The sequence below is a fragment of the Lissotriton helveticus genome, chromosome 9 (assembly GCF_964261635.1).
Source record: "Lissotriton helveticus chromosome 9, aLisHel1.1, whole genome shotgun sequence".
Taxonomy (NCBI): domain Eukaryota; kingdom Metazoa; phylum Chordata; class Amphibia; order Caudata; family Salamandridae; genus Lissotriton; species Lissotriton helveticus.
This window is the reverse complement of record NC_136070.1, coordinates 926,592,499-926,619,029: the sequence shown is the minus strand read 5'-3', so window position 1 is coordinate 926,619,029 and position 26,531 is coordinate 926,592,499. Positions and strand designations below refer to the sequence as shown.

General features: G+C 47.6%; 1 protein-coding gene across 2 annotated transcripts in view; it reads left to right on the top strand.

The window, feature by feature from the left end:
* Window positions 1-21,538, top strand: part of LOC144782014 (ras-related protein ORAB-1-like) — a 141,995-nt gene extending 120,457 nt beyond the window's left edge. For both annotated transcript variants that reach the window (XM_078661125.1, XM_078661124.1), the window contains exon 7: window positions 20,147-21,538. In XM_078661125.1, the coding sequence (XP_078517251.1) occupies window positions 20,147-20,362 (216 nt within the window). In that variant the 3' untranslated portion in view covers window positions 20,363-21,538. The remainder of the gene's footprint in view (window positions 1-20,146) is intronic.
* Window positions 21,539-26,531: the final 4,993 nt, after the last annotated feature.

The window sequence follows — 26,531 nt, the reverse complement described above, 5'->3', positions numbered from 1 at the left end:
GCCCTCGCTCAAGAGCTTCCCCTCTTGACGACGTCAACACATATCTGGACGTCTTGCAAAGGGGTGCTCACAAGCTGAATATAGAAATGACCACTCCAGAGGTGTCCACTACTGTGATTTTTGAGACTCTTCATCACAAATCATATAAAAGACCGTTGCTCCCATTAGTTCCAGGAATAATGGACCCAATCAAAGAGGTTTTCCTCACGCCAGCAACGATCAGGGCAGTACCGGCACGTATCCAGAAAAAATATAGGCCGGCTGACTCAGATCCTATCTTTGTTAAAGGTGACCCTGCGGCGGACTCAGTTATTGTAGCCTCAGCTAGGAAGAATCACACAGTCGCTCCTTCTTCGTCAGTTCCTCCTGACAAAGACAGCAAGACGCAAGATTCTTGGGGACGCAAGGTATGCAGCACAGCAGCTTCATCCCTGAAAGTCTCTAGTGCATCAGCCCTTCTGGGAAGGTACGATAGAGCCCTATGGGACTCCATGGAACGATTCAAAGGGAAATTGCCCAAGGAGGACCAGAAGGACTTTGAGGAGACCGTGACGGAGGGCTGTTTGGTGGCAAACCAAATGATTAGTTCATCAGCAGATAACGCCCTTCTAGCTGGACATAACTACTCACATGGGATATGTGCGAGGAGATCCTCTTGGCTGCGTTTAACTGGGCTCAAACCAGATGCCCAGCAGCGCATCCTCAATCTGCCTTTTTCCGGATCTTCACTCTTCGGGGAGCATGCCGATCAGGAAATGGCCCGTATGAAGACTGAGTTAGACACAGTAAAGGCAGTAGGTCTGGAAAAACAGAAAGCACCGTTCAAACGACGCTTCAAGACCAACAAGAACCGGGGAGGCCAACAGAGGGTTCAAACCCCTCAATGGTCTCAAAACAAGCCGCAAGGAAAGCCACAATACAGAGGAGGAAGGTCAAGCAGAGGTAGAGGCGGACATCATCAGTCCTCTACCACACCTAGAGGAGGCAAGGCCTGAGCTGTGGCTTCCTCTGACGCCGTTACCCACTCCAGTGGGAGGAAGTGCTGCACAACATCTGGCAGAGTGGGTCAGCATCACGAAAGATCGGTGGGTGCTGAATATACTGCGCAATGAATATGCGCTACGTTTCAGGAAGAAACCTCAACCGGCTCCTCCAAAAAAGTCTCGCTCGTACCAACTAGAGCTCCTCAAAAAGGAAGTGAGCGTCCTCTTAAAGAAAAACGCAATCGAAGAGGTACCCCTATCCCAAAGGGGGAAAGGAGTGTACTCAAGATATTTCCTGGTCCCCAAAAAAGACCAAGAAGGCAAATTCAGACCAATTTTGGATCTTCGACTCCTCAACAAAGTGGTGGTCAAAGAGAAGTTTCGCATGTTGGCACTCCACCAAATATGTCCTCATCTACAGATCGGAGATTGGATGTGTTCGGTAGATTTACAAGACGCGTACTTCCACATTCCTATTACACCAGGTCATCGAAAGTACTTGAGGTTCCTGGTAGGGTCCAAGCACTACCAGTTCAAAGTGCTTCCTTTCGGACTCAAATCCGCACCAAGGGTCTTCACCAAGTGCATGGCAGTGGTAGCGGCGTGTCTACACAAAAAAGGTCTCTTTGTGTACCCATATCTAGACGACTGGCTCCTAAAGAGTCCGTCGCCTCGACAAGCCACCAAAGACTGTCACCTGTGTCTCCAACAGCTACACAGGCTCGGCCTCCATGTAAACTCAGAAAAATCGATCCTGCAGCCCACACAAACTATCCACTATCTGGGAGCAGTTCTAGACACAAAGTTAGGAAGAGCGTTTCCTTCGCAAGAGAGACTTTCTTCCAAGGGACAAAAATGCAAAAAGTTACTTGAGGTTCCTCGTCCAAAGGTGCGAGACGTAGCGTCTCTGTTGGGCTCCATGGCGTCCTGCATCTTCCTAATACCGAACGCCAGGTTGAGGATGCGGCCTCTACAAGAGTCGGTGGAGGATCAGTGGGACCAAGCGACTGGAGATTGGGAGGATCGAATCATCCTATCTCAAGCAGCACTGACCTCAATACAGTGGTGGACTCGCCCTCGGAATGTCCTGCAGGGAGTCCCTTTTCAGCAACCTCTTCCTTCGCTGTCTGTGGTAACGGACGCATCTCTAGAAGGCTGGGGTGCTCACATGGGTCGTCTTCAGATTCAGGGTCGCTGGTCGACAAACCTTCAGACATACCACATCAACATGCTGGAGCTTCGAGCAGTTCATCTGGCGCTCAAAGCGTTCTTTCCAGCAATAACAACGGACAAAGTCCTGGTTCAGACGGACAACACTACAACTATGTTCTATCTGAACAAGCAGGGAGGAACTCGATCTCGCCCTCTGTCTCTGGAGGCCCAGACAATATGGCACTGGCTTCTGGCTCGGGGACTGTCGGTGGTGGCAGTACACCTTCCAGGCGAGCTAAACACAAAAGCAGACGCACTCAGCAGGCACTTCGAAGATCAGCCAGACTGGGTGCTAAACGACGAAGTGGTCGAAGAACTCTTCCGTTGCTGGGGTCGTCCAGACATAGACTTATTTGCGGACGACGAAAACGCCAAATGCCACGCCTTCGCGTCCAGGTTCCACCGGCCAGGGACGCAAGGGAACGCTCTCCTGCTGGAGTGGACAGGAATGTTCGCTTATGCTTTTCCCCCTCTGGCACTGATTCCGAAGGTGGTGGCCAAGCTCATCAGATCGAGCATGGACATGATTCTAATTGCTCCGGATTGGCCGCGACAATGGTGGTACCCAGATCTGTTACATCTGTCGCTGTGTCCACACAGACGTCTGCCGTGCAGGCCAGACCTGCTGAGCAAGATGGACGGGAGGATCCTGCATCCCAACCTCCCGTCGCTGAACCTGACTGCATGGCTCCTGAGGTCTTGCAATATGGACACTTAAATCTGCCTCCGGAATGTATGAATATTTTAAGAGAGGCAAAGAGACCTTCCACAAGGACGTCTTATGCGTTCAAGTGGAAAAGATTTTTCATTTGGTGTAAGGACCATGGCTTTGATCCCACCAAAGGGCAAGAAGAGGTAGTCCTACCATACCTCCTATACTTAGCGACATCAGGGTTGAAATACGCTTCTATTAGGGTTCATTTATCCGCCATAGTAGCGTACAGAAAATCACCTACACAAACATCGTTTTTTCAGGTCCCAGTAGTGAAGGATTTCCTTCAGGGATTAAAGAAGGTCTATCCCCCTGTGAGAAATCCTTCTCCTCCCTGGGAGTTGAACCTGGTTCTCTCCAGACTGATGTCTACACCGTTTGAGCCTATACACAAGGCCTCCTTGCAGCATCTCACTTGGAAGGCGGCCTTCTTGGTGGCAATAACCTCTGCGCGCAGGGTTAGCGAGATACAAGCACTCTGCACCAAGGAACCTTACACTGTGTTTCACCACAACAGAGTGGTAATGAGGGCTCACCCATCTTTCCTTCCAAAGGTGGTATCGGATTTTCACATAAATCAAACGATTACCCTTCCTTCGTTCTTTCCTAACCCATCGACCCCAGCTGAGAGGTCGTTACACTCGTTAGATCTTAAACGGGTGCTAAAGTTTTACCTAGAAAGAACGAAGGACACCAGAAAGACAGACCAACTCTTTGTCAATTATGGTGCTATGAGGACCGGGTTTGCAGCAGCCAAAAGATCCATCTCCAGATGGATTGTCTCTTGTATCAAACTAGCTTACCAGCTGGCTGGCAAACCTTTGTTGAATTCACCCAAAGCTCATTCCACTAGAGGGAAAGCAGCCACAATAGCTTTTTTGCATGACATTCCTATGTCAGAAATATGCAAGGCTGCGACATGGAAATCAGTCCATACTTTTACAAGGCATTATTGCCTAGAGTCTGATTCCAGAGCGGATTCTCAAGTAGGGCAAGCCTCCTTGAGAAACCTTTTTGGGTAGAGTAAGGCCTATTCTTGGGCCTACGGATATGAATGTTATCTGTTGATTCCTTTGCCCGCAGGGATGAGGTGAGGCTCGCTACTCTATTCTAATGCTTATGACTATTGATGAGGATCCCCTGGAAGAGAAGGATTAGTTACTTACCTGTAATCCTAGTTCTCTTCCAGGGGTATCCTCATCAAAGTCATAAGCAACCCTCCCGCCTCCCCGGGCAAAGGACTTTGTTTATTAATAGGAGATGTTTTATAACCTGTTATTACCATGGTTTGGTTTTCAGTCTCCGAAAAGAACAACTGACCTAACTGTAACCCCTGAGGCATGATGGGAAGCTAGGGGCAGAGGTGCCTTAAAGGCACAGCGTCAGTTTTAGTGCATTCAGCTACAGGTTAGCTTTTCAGTCTTTTTAGACTGGGGATTTGCAATGCAGCCTGGGAGCTGTATATGTTTACAGTGTGTTATGAGAATTTCTACTGTTTTTTAAGCATTAAAACAGTTTCTAAACAAGCATTGGTGTTGTTTCTCATGTTTCTAATGCAAAATACACTGTATGGTGGAAATTCTTCACAGCATATTACAGCTCTGTTGTTTTATTTGGCTGCAATTGCTTATTTTTTATATATATATATATATATATTTATATATATATGTCTATATATATGTGGGGCACATATAATATATTGTTTCCGGGGTCCCGCGCATGGGCGGGAATATTCTAATGCTTATGACTTTGATGAGGATACCCCTGGAAGAGAACTAGGATTACAGGTAAGTAACTAATCCTTACGTACACTGCTCTTTCGGTAATCATCAGCTTGTCCATGTTGTTACCCCACCTATATGCTGTAGGCGTATCTGGCGCTCCCCATTTCTGCGCAATATCTCGCTTTGCCACCATCATGGCTAGGGTAGCCCATATCTGTCCATGCCTATTCAGGTCATTAGGGTCCCAAATGTTCAATAGGCATTTTCGGGGTTCAGGTAAAATTGAGACCCTAAGTGTTTGCGAGATGGTGCGCATAACCTGTCTCCAGAATTCTCGTATCTGTGGGCATTCCCAGATTGTGTGGTATAGCGTCCCTTCCTCCCCGCACCCCCGTAGACAGTAGGGATGTGACGCTCGATGTATTCTGTGAAGTAGTGTCCTAGTGTAATAAATACGGTGTAAGATTTTCAGCTGCACCAATCTGAATTTTGCTGAGATTCCGACCTCTCGTGGGGACGCCATTGCCTCATTCCACTCTGATTCCGTAACCTCTCCTACATCCCCCACCCATCTATCTCTCAGTCTGTCTGTTGGGTCCCTCAGATTGTTGATCAATTTTTTATATGTGAGTGATGTGGCGCTTTGCGGCATGAATTCAGTTAAGAGTCTGTCCTCTAGTGGCGAGGATTCTGGTAGGTCCGTTCCCGCTGGGATCGCTCTAAGCAATGCATGCCTTATCTGTACATATCGGAATGTCTCAGTCGGGCCCAGGTCGTACTGTTGTTGTAATTGTGGAAACCCGATCACCGTACCTTTGTCCCAGAGGTCTCCGATTGTGGATATTCCTATACGGTCCCACTGCGTGAATCCCTTGCAGGAGCGTAGAGCCCCCAATGCTTTTATGTCCCAAAGCGGTGTCAGTTTGGTGAGTTTACCTTGCCAACCCAATCGCTTTTGTGCAATGTGCCATATGGTCGCAGTGTGGTGCGTTGGGCCCCAAAGTTTCCGTACCTGTGGCTTGTTATATAGTACTGCAAGCATGCCATCCGCACCTAGTTGTGCCCAGTCAGCTTTGTACGCTGGGTCGGTCCTTGGGGCATGTATCCACTGGTTGATTGTTTTTAGATGCGCCGCCCAGTAATACAGCTGTATGTTAGGCAAGGCTACGCCTCCTTCGTACCAGCTCCTTGTCAGTTTGTCATACGCTATTCGTGCCGGGCCGTTGTTCCAAAGCAGGTTTGAAACCAACGCCGCAATTTGCTTGAAGTATCTCGGTTCCACGAGATAAGGAGTATTCTCCAGCACATAGAGGAACCTGGGAAGAGCCATCATTTTGTAGAGTGCAGCGCGCCCTAGGAGAGTCAACGGCAAGGCCGCCCAATGTTTAACATCCGCCCGAAGGCGTTCCATGGGTGGCTGCAAGTTTTTGTTGAAAAAGTTTGTTGCGTTCCTTGCAATGACAATGCCCAGGTACTTAAAGGAATCACTAGTTAACTGTAAGGGGCAGTTCTCCTGCAGCACCGGGTCTCGACCATGTAGTGTGTATACCACCGATTTAGTCCAGTTCAGAGTGTATCCCGATGCTTTACCATGCGTGTCACATAAATCTAGTAATGCTGGGATGCCGCTTTCGGGCTCCACCATATAGATCATCATGTCATCCGCATAAAGGGACACTCTGTCTTCCCATCCATCCTCCCACGTGATTCCCTTGATCAATGGTGTAGTTCTGAGCAGGATTGCCAGTGGCTCTATCACCAGGGCGAAGAGTAGGGGTGACAGCGGGCAACCCTGCCTAGTCCCTCTGCCCAGTGGGAATGTCTGTGAGATGTGGCCATTTGCCACGACCTGCGCCACCGGCTGTGTGTATAGTAATCTCACCCAGGCTATGAATTTCGGTCCAAAGTCCATCCGTCCCAGCACCGCAAACAGATACTCCCATTCCACTAGATCAAATGCCATTTTGGCATCGAGAGAAAGAATAACCGCCCTCTCGGGGATAAGGTGCGCTCGTGCTATCACCCCATGGAGTCGTCTGAGATTCAGAGACGTACTTCTATCAGGCATGAAGCCTGATTGGTCAGGGTGTATCAGCGATTGTAGGTGTTGTATCAGGCGAGTGGCCAGCAGTTTCGCTAGTATCTTGGCCTCTGCGTTGATCAGTGAAATGGGGCGGTACGATGAGCACCGAGACGGAGGTTTGCCCGGCTTTGGTATAGCCACTATCGTGGCTGTGCGTTGGTCCAGTGGTAGGATTGCTTTCTCCAGACTTTCCATGTACATTTTTCGCAAAGGCTTACTTAATGTGTCAGCCCGCGATTTATACCATTCCAAAGGTATTCCATTAGAACCCATCGCTTTACCTGAGTGCAGTGCCTGAATTGCCAGTTGAATTTCGTCTTCCGTCGGATCTAATTCTAGGTCCTGTATTGCCTCTGGTGCGAGCTTGGGGATGTCAATGTGTGTAAGTGCGAGTGCTGCCTCTTGGGCAGTAACCTCTCGCTCAGGGGTGTATATTTCTCGGAAGTGGTCCGCCAAGGTATATACTATGTCTTCCGGGTGTGTCTGTATTTGGTCGTCATGTGAGTATAGTTGCTGAATACCTTTACCACTCCCCCTCCCCTTCTTATCTAGCCATGCCAGCATTTTCCCAGCCTTGTCTCCCACGTCGTATACTCTGTTGGTTGTGTCCGTGATGTGATTTTGGACTGTCACCGTAAGATGGGCCCGGTGTTGCTGTTGTCTTAAATGTAGTGCGTGCGCTGTTTCTGGGGAGGGGTCAGCCATGTGAGCAGTGTTTGCGGCGTGTAGTGCCAGCTCGATCTCTGTAAGGACCCTCCTGCACTCTCTCTTATGCCCTGTTATCGCTGCCATAGCCCCCCCTCTCAGGACCGCTTTATAAGCTTCCCAAAGTACCGAGGGGGAGGACACTGAGCCCGTATTCTCCTCAAAGTAGCGTGTGGTCACTAACTGGAGTTCTTTCCTGATCTTCGGGATTGTGAGGTAGTTCGGGTATATTGGGTAAATTCTCGTACGTCTCTTTTCTTTTGTGGTGAGTGACAGGGACATCGGTGAGTGGTCGGAGATCCCTCTGGGTAGGATGTCAATTTTGTCCACCTTTCCCATTCCTGCCCCAAGAAACAGAAAGTAATCAATGCGTGTTAAGCTATTATGAACTGCAGAGTAGTATGTGTACTGTGCCTCTGTGGGGTGTAGGTGACGCCAAACGTCTGTAATGCCCATTGCCTCTAGGAATCCCGGGAGAAGTGGAGTCCCTCTATGGCGGTCTCTAGCGGGAAATGTGTCTAGTGTTGGGTCCATAATCGCATTAAAATCCCCCCCTATGATTGTGTCACCTTCTGGAAGGTCCAAAAGGAAGCCGCCCAGTGCAGGCAAAGCCACAGAGTGGAGTGCCGGGGGGATGTAAACCGACACTACGTTGAGGGGTCTTCCCTCCCACTGCCCATGTACTGCCGCAAAACGACCCTGCTCGTCCGTTTTGTGGTGTGCCACCATGAAGGGTGACGTCTTTTTCATAAGTATCCCTACCCCTCGGGAGCCAGACGTGAATTCCGCATGCGCCGCCATGACATATCCACGCCTGTCAAGTGCCTTGCATGCTGGTCCCGTGAGGTGCGTTTCCTGCAGTAGAATCAGATCAGGGCCATGACGTTTCAGTGCCTGTAACACTAATCCCCGCTTTATTTTATCTCCTAATCCCCTGGCGTTCCACGTAAGTATTCGCAGGGGGGGCACCTCAAAGGTCCCGCCCGCCCCTTCAGTGGGCGTAGTATGTAAGTGTCGGGCCATGGGATCGTCTGAGTGGCATCCTGTGTACCACAGGGCTGGTCTTGGTGTACATGTAGTTCCCAATGTTAAGGTGTAGAGGCAGCACAGAGCCCAGAGCACCCATGCATCGCAGCATGCCATGGACAGTCGCCAGGCTCACCTGTCCCCGTGGGGGTTCACTGTACGTGCAACGCTTCGTGGCAGAGCTAGAGAAACTCACAGTGTCGTGTGCGTTCAAGTACCCTGTGGTGTGTTTGATGACTACTAACAAGAACAATAACCGTGTAACTCCCCTCCCATCCCCCCTCCCTGCTCCCCTGCGCCACGGACAAACCCCCGCCCGTTCCCCCAACTGTGCAGAGTGCTCTTTCCCATCCCACACTATCTTACTTGCTTGTGGGGTTGGTGAATCCCCTACAGGCACCGGCTCTGCCCACCTTACTTCGCAGCACCAGGCCCAGGTCCTTTTCTCATATCCTGCCCCTCCCTCCAAAGGTCAAATCTCAGATGGGTCCCGGCTGGCCAGAGTCAATTGGAGTCTGCTCCGTTTCGGATTCCGCCCTCGCTGAGGTCGCCCGCTGTTTCAGATGTTCAGTCTGCCTTCCTGCTTGGTCGCCGTTCCGTTGGTTAGGTCGATCTCTGTGTGGCCGTCGAGGTTGGCCCACCTGTCTCCAGCCGTCAAGCCAGTCTTGTGCCACTTCCGGCTTGTCGAAGAACCACGTCTTCCCGTTGGCCACCACTCGTAATTTTGCAGGGAATAACATTGAGTACTGCAGCTCTCTGTCCCGCAATACCTTTTTCACCTCTGTAAACGATTTCCGGCGTCTGGCTACTTCCGCTGTGTAGTCAGGGAAAAATGCCAAGGTGGAGTTGTGGAGTTTGACTGGTGGTGAGACTCTCGCCGCCTGTAAAATCGCATCCCTGTCTCTAAAGTTGAACAAACGTGCCAGCACCGGCCTTGGTGCTGCACCCGGTTTGGGTTCGCCTCCCGGCATCCTGTGCGCCCTCTCCACTGAGAAAAAGTGTGACAGCCCTTTAGGTTGGAGTTTGGTTTTGATGAGGTCCTCTATGTAGAGGTCCATTGCTCTCTTCCCCTCCGTCTCCGGAAGACCAAGGATGCGTACATTATTTCTCCGGGAACGCCCTTCCTGGTCGTCCAGCCTGTCCTGCAGTTGTCGAGTGAACTTGTCCATTCGCTCCATAGCTATTTGTAACTCCGAAGTGTCCTCCACAAGAGATTTCGTGACCACTTCTACCTGCGACACTCTTTCTGTCATTTTCTGGAAGTCGGCTCGCAGTAGAGTGACCTCGGAGGAGATAGAGCCCACTGTAGTCCGCACTTCGGAGAGGGTTTTCATGATGTCTTCCAGCGTGACTTTCTTGGTACCTTCTACTTCTGGAGTGGCGCCTGTTGAAGTCCTTCCAGTTCCTAACGATTGCGCGCTGTGCTGTGTCGCTCCGTGACAAGGCGCGCTTAGGCGGTGCTGGTCTCGGTGTTTGGCCACAGCTCTGCTCGGTGCACCGGTGGACTTGGTCCCTCACGTGTGCGCCCCGTCACTCGTAGTTGGCGCTGTTCGGTGTATGCTGCGCTGCAAGTCGTTATCTCAGCGAGGCTACCGCCGTCTGGGAAGCATCACGCTTGTGTCTGTCCTGGCTGGCCCACCACTGCTCCCGCTATTGCCGCCTTCTCCCCCGGCCACTCCAATGTGCACTCTGTTGTCTCCGCTCCAAGCGGGACCCCGGGGGGACCCGCCGGCAGCCCCGGTGTCCGGCTCCACGTGTGGCCGAGTATGGGTCAACAGACGGCGAAGGGGCGCAGCCCGGTCCGTCACTGTACTGCCTCCTTGCAGATCTCTCCTCCCTCGGGGGATCCCCGCTTCCGCAGGGCTCACCGTTCGTTTGCTTTTCTGTGTCTGCAATCACCGAGACTCTCCGGTGATGTCTCCAGGTGTTGGCGGGCTTTTTCGCTGTTCCGCCCGCCAGCGGTAGTGCAGGATCTACAGTGTGGCGCCGGGTCACCCCTCTCGGCGCTCCAGGCGGGGGGGGGGGGGCGGGGGACACCTCCGGGTTCGATCCGACCAGCCCTCACTTCCGCCGGGGTCGGGGAGGCACTCGAGGTCGGGGTCTCACTCCAGCCGCAGGCCCAGAAACTCCGGGGCAAATAAGTTCAGTTGTCGGCCTCGTACAGGCGCCGGGGCAGGACCGGAAGATGCCTCTATCTTACCGGACCCGGTTACCGCTCCTTCTGGTGGGGGATTTTAAGGATAGATATGACGGATTTTACATAAGGCCGTGCTGCCTCAGGGAGCTCACGCTTCACGCGTCCGCCATTCCCGGCTGCTAGCCACGCCCCCCCAGAAATGTTTTAAGGCATCAGAAAAGTGGGTAATTGCCCAGGGGCCCCACCTTCTAAGTGCCCCCTGGGAAAGTAAACTTTCTACTTGATCTCTGTAGATTTTATTTCTATGTCGTTCTCTGCCTACCACTACCACTAACTCTGTCTTTCTACCCTGTGTGTTCTTAAGGATGTTTGGGGTCCAGGGCCAGACATATTTCACCTGTTTTTGTGTGACCCTGTTAAAGTTTAACGTATCATTTAGTATTGTTTGGCATCATGTGGGCTTATAAGCAGAGAATGGGTACTAAATATTTAAATATTTTTCTGGACAGGGCTCTCCCAAATATGGGCTAACATGGTAGATTTTTTTCAATTGGCCCGGACAACATAGGTATGTTAGTGTAACACCTGGCAATCTTTTCCTCATTTTCCAAACATACCCCCCGGCCCCACGCATCGAAGTGAAAGACCCAGTTATGGGCAAGTAGCCGAACATTTTAAATGGGCGTGGTCATTAAAAGAAATAAAGGCCTGTGTCTAGAGATAACATTGCTCCCTCCAGCTCTGTGTAGCTGGAGGGAGTAATGTTACACAGTCTATTTAACAAGGAGACCTCTTAGTTTGCAGGAGTCTTCGTCTTACTAGGTAAAAACAAACAAGCATTTGCAGTGCAATAGGTCTCACATTTACGAAAGTTTGAGCTATTGCCATTGGAAATGACAATGACTTTTATTTGTGTTGTTTTTAAAACAGATTATAAAAAGGCATTGTCATTTACAATGCCAGTAGCTTAAACTCTCGCAAATGCGAGACCTATTGCATTGCAAATGCGTGCTATAAAATGTTTTAAAACTGTTGGGAGAGAGCTGTCCTGCCTGCGCAGGCAGGACAAAGCTATTTGAAAAAAATAGTGCTTGGAGGTTGTAATTAAAGCCTACGGGGGTGTCGCCATGGGAGGTTAAAAAATTAGACAAGGTGGTATGTAGGAGAGACTACTAAGCCTTTTGACTAATGAACAGCCACAGTTTACAGTGAACAATGATGCAAGCCAATGAAAAATATGGGCGGAGAGTGGGCGGAGCTTCAAGTCCTTACCTCAGTACAGCATGCCTCGCAGAGCAGCGCATGCGCTGCCCAGGCTCGACCTAAAAATATAGACTGAGCAGAAAAAACAATGAAGGGAAGGGTAATATACTCTTCAGAGCCTTGCAAATGACTTTGCGTCCCGGCATATTGTCTAAAAGAAATAATGATAATAATAAAACTAAGTTTAAGTGGAGTTAAGATTTTCTGCTATGTTGCTACATTCTGCCCCCCAAAATTAAAGAAAAAAATAAATTCAGAAATTAAAGTCTTCTTCCTCTTTTACGAGCAACTTAATCTGATATTATGTAGTGCTTACAATGTGAAATTGGATGGTAAATATACTTTGTAATGTTATGAGACGTTTGCTGAGGTCTGAAATGTCGATTTTAGGTATTTTAATGTTACTGCTGTGAAAAATGCAAGACCTTCAAATAATAATAAATTGAGTAGAATTTGTTTAGCAATTGTGTAATGTTTGTGTATTACTTTAAACACATTTCTGCGATTATTGTGTCTGGAGATGGTTTTGTTACAGAAGGGTTGAGATACTGTTATAGTAGTGTTTTTTGTTTTGATTATGTTGAAAATGTTAAATGGCTTAATTTTGTAATGTTAATGTGTTGGAATGTTACTGTTCTATATGAGGAATGCGCATTGTATTTAAATAAGAGCTTCCAAAATATTTAATTGGGCGTTTCTCAAAAAGTGTGAAATTGACTTTATGGACTTAGTATATGTAATATGCTGTTACTCTTTTTGAGCGAGCCTTGGCTCACAAAAGGGAAAATCTCAATTGATTCTTGATGGCCCTTAACTCTGTCAGCGATTGTAATAAATGACATATTAGACGTTGCGGATATGCATATAATGTTTATTTCGTACTTCAGTAGTAGTAATAAAGAAAGGCATCTAATGGGAACAAGGACACAAGGGGTTACATCTATTCAGGTTGGATAAACTCATAAATAAATAAAATTGTAAATTGTGTGTCTTGTAAAGCGCACTGCTACCCGCACCGCAGGCCTCGTAGCGCTATAGACCGCTGGGGAACCCGTCCTGGCTTTCCCTGTGAGATATTCCCTTCTGGGAGTCTCCAGGGTGAAACCAGGCATCCCCGGCGTTTGTGAGGGGCCGTTGTGGAGATGAGGCAAGCTTAATGCCCAGAGTTGCCGAGTGAGATCCCTGGTTAGAGTAGGCACCGAGGCGAGAATTATCGAGTCCGCTGATCCTGGTCCAAGACCCTGCCGCGTCGGGAATCGAACCCTGGTCCCAGGCCGTTCTCTGCTCTCGGGTCTGCCGCCTCTAACCAGTGAGCCACACCACTCCACTTAGGGCCCGATCCACAAAAGTAATCTGAGACAAAATCCTAACTTTACGACTTTCGTTATTTACAAAGTGCATTTACTCCTAAATGCCCTTGGTGAATACCAAAAGTTGTAAAGTTAGGATTTTGCCTCAGTTAAACTTAAGTTTTGGTTTTAAGTTAGGCTTCACTGAGACAAACTCCTAACTTTACGGCTTTTGGCATTTACAAAGGGCATTTAGGAGTAGTAAAGTTAGGATTCCTAACTGTACTACTCTTAAATGCACTTTGTGAATACCGAAAGTAGTAAAATTAGGATTTTGTCTCAGATTACTTTTGTGAATCGGGCCCATATAGAATATGCTTTGTGAATATTAGCAGATCTGTTTTTCTCTGTGAAGTCACAGAAACATGGTGTGCGATTGTAGTAAAGTGAAAGTTGGCCAGTGTTTTGTAGTAATAAATGGGCAAGTATATATCCATATTCATTTTTCCAAATAACATGTTTTATGGGGGCCATTCTTATTTTCACTAACATAGCATACATATATATATGCTTATTAAAGAAGTGTGATAGTACCTCTAATTTGTGTAATCAGAAAATCTTTTACTCTGGAATATCTGAATTAAGGGTACATTTAGCCTCATTTGACAAACGTGAGTTAAAGTTTCCAAAAGAGGTATAGGTGTATCGCAGCAGTGATCCTTTAAAATACTGTCCAGATTGCGGAAGAGGTTTTTAAAAAAAATATATATATATTTTATTGAATTTTTGCACAAGAGGTACGCAATTATTATAGTAGAAAGTGTTACAGCAGCTAACCACAGCACAGGCCAGAAGGGTAGTAGAATACCGTAAATCAAGGGCAACACATCAATGCATGTGTCAAAAGGTGAGGTCCTAGACAAATTGTTCCAGCCATTTCCCCATGCATGACCAAGTTTCAAGGGGTATCCCCGGGCCTATTAGACATGCTTGTTGTGCGCTCCAGTCCATCCCCTGCCTCCAGTGCGAGAAGGTGAGATGTGCAGGATTCTTCCAGCAAACTGCAGCGTCCCGCTTGGCAACCATGAGCGCTGTACCCAGGAATGCTCGATCTGCTCTCAAGCCCCAGAGCCCTCCAACACCTCCAGCAGGAGTACCAAGGGTGAAAGGGTGCCTTCCCAACCCAGGATTTTAGTTAATTCCCCCACCACCACAGTCCAAAACTCCCGGATCTTGGAGCACGACCACACCATGTAGTAAAAGTCGTCAGGAGTGCCCCCACAGCGGGGGCAGGCGGGTTCAGAAAGGAACCCTGCCTGGTGCAACCTAGCCGGGATAAGGTGAGCACAATGTAGATGGTATGTCTGAATCAGGTGCATCCTGTAGGAGATGGTGATGGTCCTAGGTGCCATCCTTGCGTCCCGCCTATCATCATCCTCAAGAGGACCCAGCCAACCCCTCAATGGGTCCTAAGGCTATCCATGGTACCTGAAGTGTTGATTATCAATGTATGATAGATTTTGGAAATCCCTCCCTTGCCCAGTGCACATATAAGAAGCTTGGCCTCCAATGGACTAAACTCCGGGAGTGGGTCAGTTTGTTCTACATGAGTGAGGAGTGCGTGTCGCAGTTGGAGATATTTGTAGAATTGTGTGGAGGTATGTGCATAAGTATTCTGGAGTTCTTGAAAGGATAGCATGTGTGACCCTGACCACACATCACCCAGTTGCGAGATACCAATGAGGTCCAGTCTCCCAAAACCTTGTTGCTTCACCACCTCTCGCAGCAAGTGCTGTGCCAGAGGGGCATTTGTTGTATATGTGTGCTATCCAATTTAGTATTGTATGTACAACAGGAGCATACACCCGTCAACCGTGTTGGGATTGGGGTAGGTAGTATGGTATACACATATGATATCCCAACTGGTATTATTCAAAGACAGTTATAAATGATATGTAAACAACATTATCAGAAGGAAGTGAGGAGACTCTTTCTTGGTTATTACATGTGCTCATGGCATCATTTTTTATAGGAATATAACGAAAATGAAGGCAAACAAGGTAATTGGCTGTTGTGACAGCACTGCACTTAAGCAATTAAAACAATGGATGACAACCCAAACTGTACTTGGTGCTAGGTGTGCGTGGGTGAAGAACACGGTAGCGGCGCAAGTGACAATGTGATCCGCGAGGGCGGCGCAAAGCGACTAGTGCAGGGATATATACAGTGATTAGACGACGATAAATGATTTCGGGTGACTTGACGAGTACATTTCTATTTGTATGTTCGTGAATCACTTTGTATGAAGCGCCTATGAACGCGCTGAACGGTCGACGGCGTTTCGATCCACTTGAATCGGGATCTTCTTCAGGACTGGGTTGGTCGCAGTGCAAGAGTGGCTACTCGTTCAAGAGAGTCCGGGGTGGCAAAGCCAGGAGTGTGGGTGAAGGCTCCAATGAATCAGGAATTGCGGAGTGAAGGCGCAATGGGGGGTTCACGGTAGAATCGGCATGAGTCCGGTTATGCGAGCGAATCCGCTGCGGGGTCCCGTGTGCCGATCCAGGAGTGATCGGTCCTGTAAGAATCAATCTCAGGAGAGAGACGAGCGGCGTGGCGTTCAGTCCGGTGTGGTGTCGCTTCCTTCTGATAATGTTGTTTACATATCATTTATAATTGTCTTTGAATAATACCAGTTGGGATATCATATGTGTATCCCATTTAGTATGTCGGAGCGCAGCCCTCCAGGTGTGGAAAACTGCTCTGGTCACCGGAGGGGTGCCGCGGGGGATCGGGATTCGTACAGCAGAGCTACAATTTGAGGGAACCCCAAAATCAACAGTTCCAGTCTGTAAGCTGGGTCCAACCAACCCCCATTGAGCCAGTCGTGTATCACCAGAAGTTGGGAAGTAAAGTAATAAAGGTATAAATTGGTCATTCCTAAGCCCCCCATCATAAGGTGCTCGTTGGCAATGGGCAAGCGCGAGTCAAGGTCTGGATCCGTGCAAAGGAAGGTTGGTTATTGGGGATTTACTAAAATTACACTTGGAATTCTAATTTCCATTGTAATTTGTGCCCTTTGTTTGGTTTGATTCCGTAACACTAGGGACATTTTAAAAGATAAGTGCAGAATCCATGTATGTCTGGACTGTAAAGTTCACGAAGAGCTTGGTTTCCCAAAGGTCTTTATACTATAGAAGCTTGTTTAGGGTGATTTGGAAACCACTTTGTCATTCATAGTTTGCCTGAAAAATCAAGTCCAGTTGATTGAGGCACTCTTCTGGTTCTCAAACCTGAAACAATGTGATTGGTAGTTAAGGCTCATTATTTTGGTGGTCTTGTGATGTTATGTACCAAACCATTTGCCTAGGTCCTCCATGGATAAGGTTAGCTCTCCCCGATCCCAGAGGTGCCGAAGGTACACCACAGAGGTAGCTATTACCAGGCCCATTACACAGCTACTCTTTTTTCTGATCCATATTAAAAAAACATGCTTGGGCTATAAAGCCCTATCTTCAAGAGGACAGGGAGCATGCATGGCTGAGACACGGATGATGGCCATTCCCAATGGGTTCTGGGCTCTTTAAATGGGTGTGTAACCCCAAAGGGTAGAAGTTTGAATTGGTAGTATTGACCATGTACCAAAAAACACAGGCAGTGGGGATGTGCCAGATGTATGGGGATGAGGAAGTAGGTGTCCTTGAAAGTTGAGGACCACTATAGAGTCCCCATGCAGAGCAGCAGAGTGACATTTTGCAGGGTGGCCATGTGAAAGCGCTTCAACAGGATGTACCAGTTCAGCAGTCTGGGATCCAGCACAAGCTGCAGAATTCCGTCCTATTTGGGGATCAGGGAGTAGACTCCTTGGCCACACTGGTGAAGGGGCACCAGCTCAACAGCATTTGTATTGGGAGCTTCTACTGCTTCCTGTCACAGATGTTTGAAACTGAGTAAACATCGGCAAGGAGATATGATTTGTGGTGTGGAACTCTTGGCAGTACCCTTGCTAAACTACTGAGAGAACCCTTTTGTTGGAGCTTATTTCATCCAATTCTGGACGGAAGAACCTCAACCTTCTCCTAACACATCTGTAATCAACAGGGTAGTCACTGCTTCTTGGAGGCAGAGGCGCCATGGCTGATGATACCCTGGCATCTAAGGGGGAGTAGATGACTTGTAGCCTCCCCATAGCTACTGTTTCCGTAAGGCAGACCTAGGTGTTGAGATCTTTAGTGCACCTATGATAATCTGGGTGTCTTTTAAAAAAAAATATTATAATAATGAACCTTTTCTGTTATTGTCTCCAACGGAGGCCCAAACAAGTGCTTCCAATCACCTAGGACACTCATATCTGAAACATGAGACTCTGTGACAAGAATGGTGTTTTAACAGGATGTCGATGTTAATCTCCCGACTGGAGTATCAGCAGAGTCCAATGCACACCTGACGTTCGCGGTTGATATCACCTTCTCTCCCACTGGCAGCTCTTGTCCTCTCTTGTGGTAGGCTTCATGGAGTGTTTAACTAACTCCTCCATCTCCTCCAAGTGATAGTGATCATACCTGTAGAGCAGTTGGACCAAATTAGCAATATTCTACTGGGCAGCAAACCTCACACGCTTCCCACTCTTCGGTCTTCTTGCTCTCTTTGTCTGGAGGAGGATAAAATCCTGTTGCCTCAGCCGAAGTACTCTTTCCTACAGTGTGGACAAGCAGGGAGTCATGTGAGACATGTCCTCAAATGTGACCGGATCGTATGAGGCCACGTTTTAATTTTTCTTCAGCCTGTGGGGTGACAATCCTAACTTTCACGGGATTTTTAAAGTTGGATGCACATGACTGCAGCTTCCTTCGGAGCATAAGAAGATACTGAAGAGATTTTTGTTTCCTGGAGGGGGTCTCAAATAAAACATTGTCCTTCTCCTCTACCACATGGCTCTTTATCTTGGGGTGTTGCTCTACTTTCTGTATGACTGTGGTAGGAAGTGGTATTGTCTGGTGTGGAATCCTTAACAGGGTTAGGGTTCGGAGTCCGGGAGCATTATCAGGTTGACCCCCCCCCCAGGACAATCCTAAGAATCTCCCCCTCTACAGGTATAGTAGGTTTTTAATAAGGATTTGGGGATCATAGGGGCTGCTTGGTCTGAGTTAGTGTGAGTTGGTGGATGTGGTGATGGTGTACAAGGCAGAAAAGGTGGTATTGGAGTGCAAGGCCACAGAGGTGGTGGTGATGGGATGGTGGTCCTATCCCTACCCTTCCTGGGGTTAGGATAGGCCTAACGCTACTCGAAGATGTGTTTGTCAAATTTGGGCTTCCTCTTCTTTGGGATGGGAGGAGTATGAGACTGGGCTGGAATGGCTCTTTCTCATGGAGGAATGGATAAATGTTCTCCTCTGCCTTTCATCGGGCACCTGAGGAAACTCAATGGTGGTCGGGCCACACATGATTCTGACAGCGGAACTGAAGCCTGTTTCAGAGCCATTCTCGGAGAGGGTATTGGAGTCATCTTTGACATGGATATCTGTCAGAGACTGGCTTCTAAGAGCTTCCGGGTCGAGGCAGTGAGGATGGATGGCAGTGGTCAGCGACCCTTGCCGGAGGCTTGCTCTGGGCTGAAGGAACCCCTGAAGTGAATATTCAGGGTGGTTTTGGGGTTCAATGACCAACTCCCTCAGCAGGGGTACTCTGCCTCGACCTAGGACTGCTTTGGAGGTCAAACTCTTGAGGAATTAATTTTCGAGGGAATAACTTGGGACAGAGTATCTAGAGGTAGTCTTTGTCCAGTGGGCTGTGCTGTGGTGTGGTGGTAATTCCTCTTCCTTCCTGCTGTGTCTGCATTTTGTGGTGTGCCCAAAGGTTTTTGCATCAGTGCCAGATATTGTTCTTGCACCTGAATGCTTCACACAGGAGCATGTTGCATTGTTGTGGTCTATAGAAAAACACCCGCTGCTGATCGGACCAAGTAAATTTTGCATTGCATTCAGGGGAGAACTGGAAAGGTGTCCTTTCCATAGCACCTACCCCACCCCACCGCCCAAAACAGTCACTCTTTGACCTACCTGTTTCCTCAAGAGGTTGTGTCAAAGCGATTTGGAGTCGAGTGACCATGGTCGCTTTCTAGTAAAGTTCCCCCGTTCCTGGAGATGAAGTTTCAATGCCCTGAACCGACGGTCCCGGTGAAAACGACATCTATCCTGGAACTGGCATTACCAACTTCCGAAACTGATAAGCGGGGAAAAAAAACCTGAGGTGAAGTCTTTGTCCTGTTGCATTGTGGGCTAATGTTGGAGTCACAAGGAGTCTTGTGACTCGACAGGTCTTTGAAGACCATATATGCCCAGCACCAGGTGGCAGGAGTATGCAGAGCATGTGTATGTACAACCACACATGCAACAAACACGCAATTTTCAGGTTTAGTAGGAAGTAACCACGAGGTTTGTTACTGTGTTTCTGTCACCGCCCTCAGTTTGGGCGCCACTATATATTTGCATAAATCAGATTAACAACCCATTAAATCCTGCTAGAGCAAAAGGTATTTTCTAAATGTGTTTCTGATCAACACAGCCCTATTAATCCAAACTCGTTCTACTCCAAAACAATAAGCTTCACAAAGTTCCTATGGAAATGTACTAGTCTCTTAAGCAATGATGTCACCTATTCAACCCACCAATCCTTCACTCCCGTCATAATTTTTATGAAGTTCAGGCTGGGACATATATATTTCAGGAAAGCGGAGACCGTTGTTTCAAAATGTTTCAATGTGGTTTGATTCAATTAAATCTAATACACACAAATACATTTAGGAAAAACGTAGAAAAGGCATTCTCAGTGGTTCATGTGAAGTGTGTGTCGTTTGCCAGTAAGGAATGAGTTGATGGTACCAACTATGCTGTTAACTAGATGTCTGCTATTGACAGGTCTGTACATTGAATACAAACAACCATTGGTTCCTCGCCAGCTTGAGCACCGCCAACTCTAGTCTTTCTCTAACACACTTTCTCTCTTTTACCGGCAGGAATATGCGGATTCCCTACACATACCCTTCCTGGAGACCAGCGCCAAGAACGCCAACAACGTAGAGCAGGCCTTCGTCACAATGGCAGCAGAAATTAAGAACCGCGTGGGCTCTGGCTCCACTCAGAACGATTCCCAGAAATCCAACATCCGGATCCAGAGTGCCCCACTCAAGCAAGGTGGGGCCGGTGCTGGAGGAGGGGGTGGCTGCTGCTAAGCGAATTGGCAACACAAAATATCTGGCCACACAGGGTGGCCTTCATCCAGCAATGTCTGGTGTAAAAAGATGGCTGGAGCGAGAAGACTTCAAAGGGAGCCAGTTTTTATTTATTTTAAATTATTCTTTTCTCTCAATCTATTTATTGGATTTTCTCCCGTCCTGTCACAGTGACGGACATGTCTGCAGTTTGTTTTAAAACGTTTTTTGCGTTTAGTTTCCTGCTTGAGGCCTTTGTTCAGAGAAGTGTCTTCCTATATTACAACTAACAGAACACAGCAGGAAGCCTGGTTATGTGCAGTGTGATCCATCTATGTATGGAAGCCCACCACCTCTAGTGCAAGAACGCCTCATTTCCTTTGGAATTAACCCATGGTGCCTTTGCATCACTTCTGGAAAGCAGCATGGACTGGGATTGTCGAATAGACGCTTGCGGGACTAGCTCCAGGCCGTTTCCCCACTTTTATCCTGGAATGATGGTTAGCAGTTCCAGGAAGTTCTTTCTGTTTGTGTACAGAGTGAAGGCAGCAGTTACACACATTGTCTGGCAAGGAATCCTGAATTTGTTCACAAAGGCAGAGGTTAGGGCTCCTTTGATATTTTAACTCTGCAGCACTCAAGCCAACATTTGGATCCAAACCTGCACCTTACCGAGTATGCCTGTCCCCCATGCATGATTCCAAATGTGTAGCATATTCATGAACTGCCCTTCCCACTGACGTGTGCCATCCTAGCATAGGGGGATGAAGCACTCGATTGCGAATACATACCTAGTATTCATCATATTACGCAAAGGTGAAAGACTGTGCTAGTGATTTATGTAGGAAGAATGAAGCTCTTCCACTCCACTCCCAAAAACGACCTACGAATGACATGGAGTAAAATTAGCCATATTTGGTACCCAAGGAGGTAACAAAGTCCTTCCAACTATTGCAGAGTGCATGCATGTTGTTACCTGCCATGAGAGCCTCTGGGACGCGTGTAATGCCGGGGTCACTAACTGTACTGGATACCGTCCATCTGACAAGACGCTGTACTGGAAACCCTGGTTCAAAGTGACTTCTTGGACCCTCTTCTCTTTCTGTTGACTTGTTTTATAGGGTGCAGAAAAGTGTTGGCTTACCATAACGATTGTGACGTTTGAATGAAATACAAATAAACTTACATTTGACTTAACCACTGCTTTTATCCCTGTGGTTATTTTGTGTCTCTTGCATCCTTACTCTTGTAGCTTCCTTCATGTTGACTGGCATATTACAGGTCTTAAGAGAAAATCAGGTCTCTTTGGTTTGGATCAGGCATGTGCAAGATCGCTGGATGCAACTTCAGCTACCATGTAGCCCATCAGCTGCTTAACATACAGTGTTGCCCCTGGTAGATTGCTGCTTTGAAATTCCCTTCTTTCGTATTTTATCCTAAATTGCCAGTTCATTCCTAAAGTTTGGCTAAGAGATCAGAACAGGCTCTTACATTTTTTTTTCCTAAAAGAAAACTTCACTGTTAACTACACATTATGTATTGCTCAATAGTTTAGCCATGTCTAACCCGAATATCCTATGAGTGGTGGCAACTCTGTTAAAACATGGCTAATCCGAGAGATTCTAGCAAAAGTACAAAAGCTTGGGCTCATTGTTTAGAGGAGTGAATTGGTTTGCTGTTGAGGATGGCAGGCTGCAGGAGACATCTCTACAAGAATATAACTGACATGTGCTGCCGGCCGCGCAGCAGACGCGCACAGCGGGCATGCCGAAGTGGCGCTAAAGGCAAGCCCGTCTGCACCCGGAAGCGTCCCGGAAGCGGCCAGGGCCAGACATGCTGCCCGATACACCACAATAACTAAGGCGCGGATTTGCTGGTCTAGAGAAAGACTCCTACTCCTTGACAGGAAGACTTGCCCTGGCGGGCCTTCCATTGACTGCAGCGCAGGCACAAACGTCTCTCCCTGCTCACACTGCAGCTGGGTTTCTGAAACCATGTCTGAGCTCTCAGCCAAGAGCGGATGTGTATCTCGTCCAACTACAGACGGCACTCATCCCTCCACTTTTAAAGCTGGCTGTAGATCGATGATCAAACATTCGACAGACATATGGTTTTTACTGGAAGATGGTAACTGGGATGCTTTATTTCTAACAGAGACTTGGCTCAAGGAGGATAACCTATCAGCCATTGCCTTGGCTATACCCTTGGTGTTTAAAATCTGTTACGCACATAGGGAGGGCAAAAAAAGAGGGGGACGGGTAGCGATTATATTTATTGAGGCCTGGGAAGTAGAGACCTCTAAAATACCTAAAATAGACATCATGGAAGGCTTACATTTCTGTCTGAAGATAGGCCCCGCCACTGCTATCTCTGGACTCCTAATCTACAGACTCCCTGACTGTTCACCCAGTGCCATCATAGACCGGGGTGACTATATAGAACAGAAAGCCCCATCCTATACTAACTACATGGTAATGGGAGATTTTAACCTCCACAGGGACAACCCCAACTGCACCCAGGCTCTTCAGTTAGAAGCCGTTCTCGCTGGTATTAATCTGGTGCAGCTAGTAAAACTACCTACTCATAAAGCAGGGCATACCTTGGACCTTGTGTTCACCAACCTTCCTTCGATGGTCATGGAGGCACCCTACCAGTTGACCTGGTCGGATCACTATATGATCCAGCTTTTGGTCAACCTACAGAATGAAAAACAGCAGACTGGGAATCGCTGGGTGCGAAAAAGGAACTGGAAAAAACTTACCGCTGAAAGTTTAGGCCCAGTACTGCCGAAGATCACTCCTCCCTGCACTGCTGACCCCAATACAGATGCCTTGGCACTCCAGTCATAGATTTCTTCGGCCATAGATACGCTGGCGCCTTCCCGATTTACTAAAGCACAGAGGTCTACACCTTCAGCCCCCTGGTTCTCTGATGCCCTTAGAGAGGCCAAGAGCAGATGTAAACATCTTGAACGCAAGTGGAGGATTAACTATGATGAGAGCGCGAAAACCACCTATAAGACAGCCCTTAAAAAGCTCAGAAAAATGATAAAATCCGCCAGAAGAGAGTTCATAGTTAACTGTATTAAGACAGCAGAGAACTCTAGCAAGGAACTATTTAAGATAGTTGATTGGTTCCTGCAGCCCGAAGCAGAATAAATGGAAATCCCAACCTCCCCCTCACTCTGCGACAACATCTCCGACTTCTTTGATAACAAAATTTGCACGATTTATAATACCTTTGTGGGCAACGTTGCAATGATTAAAACTGACGGCCACGGTCTACAAACAGAACTATGTGACTTTAACCCCATCGCGCTCCAAGATGGGATATCATTGATTAATCGTTGCAAATCCGGCTCCCCGGAAGACCCTTGTCCCCTTAAATTATGGAGCATAGTGGCCCAGTTCATAGCCAAAAACCTGGTACACCTCAGGAACTCTTCCTTAGCAACAGGCATCTTCCCAGAGATGTGGAAACACGCCACAGTGGTACCCCTTAAGAAAAAGCATAATGGGGCGCCTGAAGACCTCAGTAACTCCCGTCCCATCTCACTTCTGCCAGCTCCTGCTAAAATGCTTGAGAAGTGGATCCAAAGACAGTTGTCCGTGTTCGTGAGAACTCCAGCCTTCTGCACAATACCCAATCTGGTTTTAGACCCGGTTTCAGCACTGAAACTGCCCTCCTGGAAGTTTCAGAATCCCTGAAATCTACTGTGGATGCAGGGACCTCAGCAATGCTGGTGTTACTGGATTTATCCGCCGCTTTCGATGCGGTGGACCATGCGATACTACTATCTAGACTCAAAGAGAGTGGCATAGGGGGGATGGCATTAAATTGGTTAAGCTCTTTTCTGTCTAACCGGTCACAACAAATCGCTCTTCCATCTCTTAAATCTAAACGTAAAGAGATCTGGTGCGGTGTCCCCCAGGGCTTTGCGCTCAGTCCACTCCTCTTTAATATATTCTTGGCTCCCTTGTTCACCCTTATCGCCAACTGGGGCGTGAAAGCGATATCCTACGCCGACAACACCCAGTTGGTGTTCTCCTTCAAAGAACAAAAAGACACAGCCCTAGTAAACTTTAAGGGCTGCATGACAGACATTTCTCGCTGGATGAACAATAATAAGTGGAAGTTTAATGCCAGTAAAACGGAGGTATTATTCTTTAGTAATATTTGCCCCCCACCCGCGGAGCTTTGGTGGCCACAGGAAATGGGCCATCCACCCAACCTGGCAACATCGGCAAAAAATGTAGGGGTTAGATGGGAGAGATCTCTCCCTTTCAGCCCAGATTACGCAGGTGTCAGCGACCTGTTTTGTGAAACTAAAAAGCCTGTGTAAAGTTATCCAACTTCTGCCTGAGGAATGTCGTCGGGTGATTATACATACCACGGTGACGTCAAGACTGGATTATGCCAACAGCCTATATGTAGGGATGCCGGCCTACCAAATTAAAAGACTGCAACTAGTCCAAAATGCAGCAGCAAGAATGATTTGGAGAGTTTCCTTTCGGCATCACATCTCGCCACATATTAAGAAACTCCATTGGCTGGCCGTGGCTAGGAGAATTGAATTCAAGGCACTTACCCTTGCTTTCCGGTCTCTTAATGGAAAATGCCCTAACTATTTGAAACTACGTCTGTGTAGCTACAAACAAAAGAGGACTCTGAGATCTAACGCGCTGAACCTGCTGAGCGTCCCCAGGTTCAAGAAGGCCCGTATTAGAGGCAGATCCTTTGAGACCACGACCTCAAAGCTCTGGAATGCGCTGCCCAACTCTCTGAGGCAGATCAAATCGGAGCCCGTCTTTAGGAAAGCCCTGAAGACGTGGCTCTTTAGTTTAGATCCTTAGCTCGCCACCTCTCTTGCAGGTCTAACGGGCGTACCTGTGATTCTTTTTAGCAACGAGACACCTCTATCTGAGATAGCTGTTCGCGCTTTTATAAATGTTGCTATTATTATTATTATTATTATTATTATTATATCTCGCATCTTTGCTGCTATCTTTTTGCAACTCATGGTAGTTTCTAAATCCTGGCCCAAATCCCCACAACCTTAAGCACTCCCTTCGGATTTTACTGCTTCAATTATTTTTTCCTAGGAAAGGGCAACTCTGTGATTTTTTAGGGTGTATGAATAATTTGGCTCCGCTGGTAGAGTGTGCAGAGGTTTGTCCAATTCCTCCAACACTCCGCCAACCACTACGTGGGGGAGTTGTTTCTTGCGTGCGACTTGCCAACGGTAAGTTGGTGGGTGAGAATTTGCATCACCTAGTGCGGGTTTCGGGTGTTAGAACGCCTCCTGGTGAGATTTATCAACCAGGTGGTCGCGGCAGGTGGCGACCGTTTGCATTGAGAAAGCTGCAGCTTGATCAGAAAATCTGCTCCAGCGGCAGAAAGCCGTGCACTCTAGCGCGCTGCGTGGTGCAGGTCATGCTGATTTTAAGCGCAGAACAAGCTTTTGTGTTAAAAATCAGCACAAGCAGCACAACGTACTGACTTCTGCCCACCCCTAGCGATTTTATAATGCTATTATACTCTGAAGAGTGATTAACGTAGCTGTTCCTACCCATTAGAGGGCTAGGTTAATGCCACTGAGGTGATTACAGGAAGTATACCCAAATCTTCCATTACTGAAGCTACCTTCAAATGCCAATAAAGAGTCTTAACTTCTCACAGGCAACACTTACTTTCTTCACTGAACTTACACTACTGTATCCGACTCATTTTACAATAATCACAAAGTCCTTGTGCCATCAGTGAAGCGATGTTCAACTTCATCAAATCCATTGAATTTATAGAACACTTTCGCCAAATACCTAACAATGAAATAAAGACTTTACAAAAAAAAACTGCCAGTGTACGGGAAATTCAATTTGAACATTTTAGGAATAAGAGTTAGAAGAAAGGTAGACCTTCAGAAAAAATAAATGAATGAAGTATAACACTTGGGTAGTATAGCAAGCGGAAAAGCTCCAATATTTTGAGGCCAGTCGAGAGAAAGCAAGAACATGAGCGTGAGGGTTGACCAAGAACAATTATAACTAAAATCTAGGAGTTATTTACCGAGCAATAATGGTTAGGAGAGTAAGACCATGACAACTGAAAATGATATACAAAAAAAGTGGAAGAGAGGAGGGAAACGAGAAAACACAAAGCAGTACGAGAGGAGGTGATTGAGGCAGTAAGG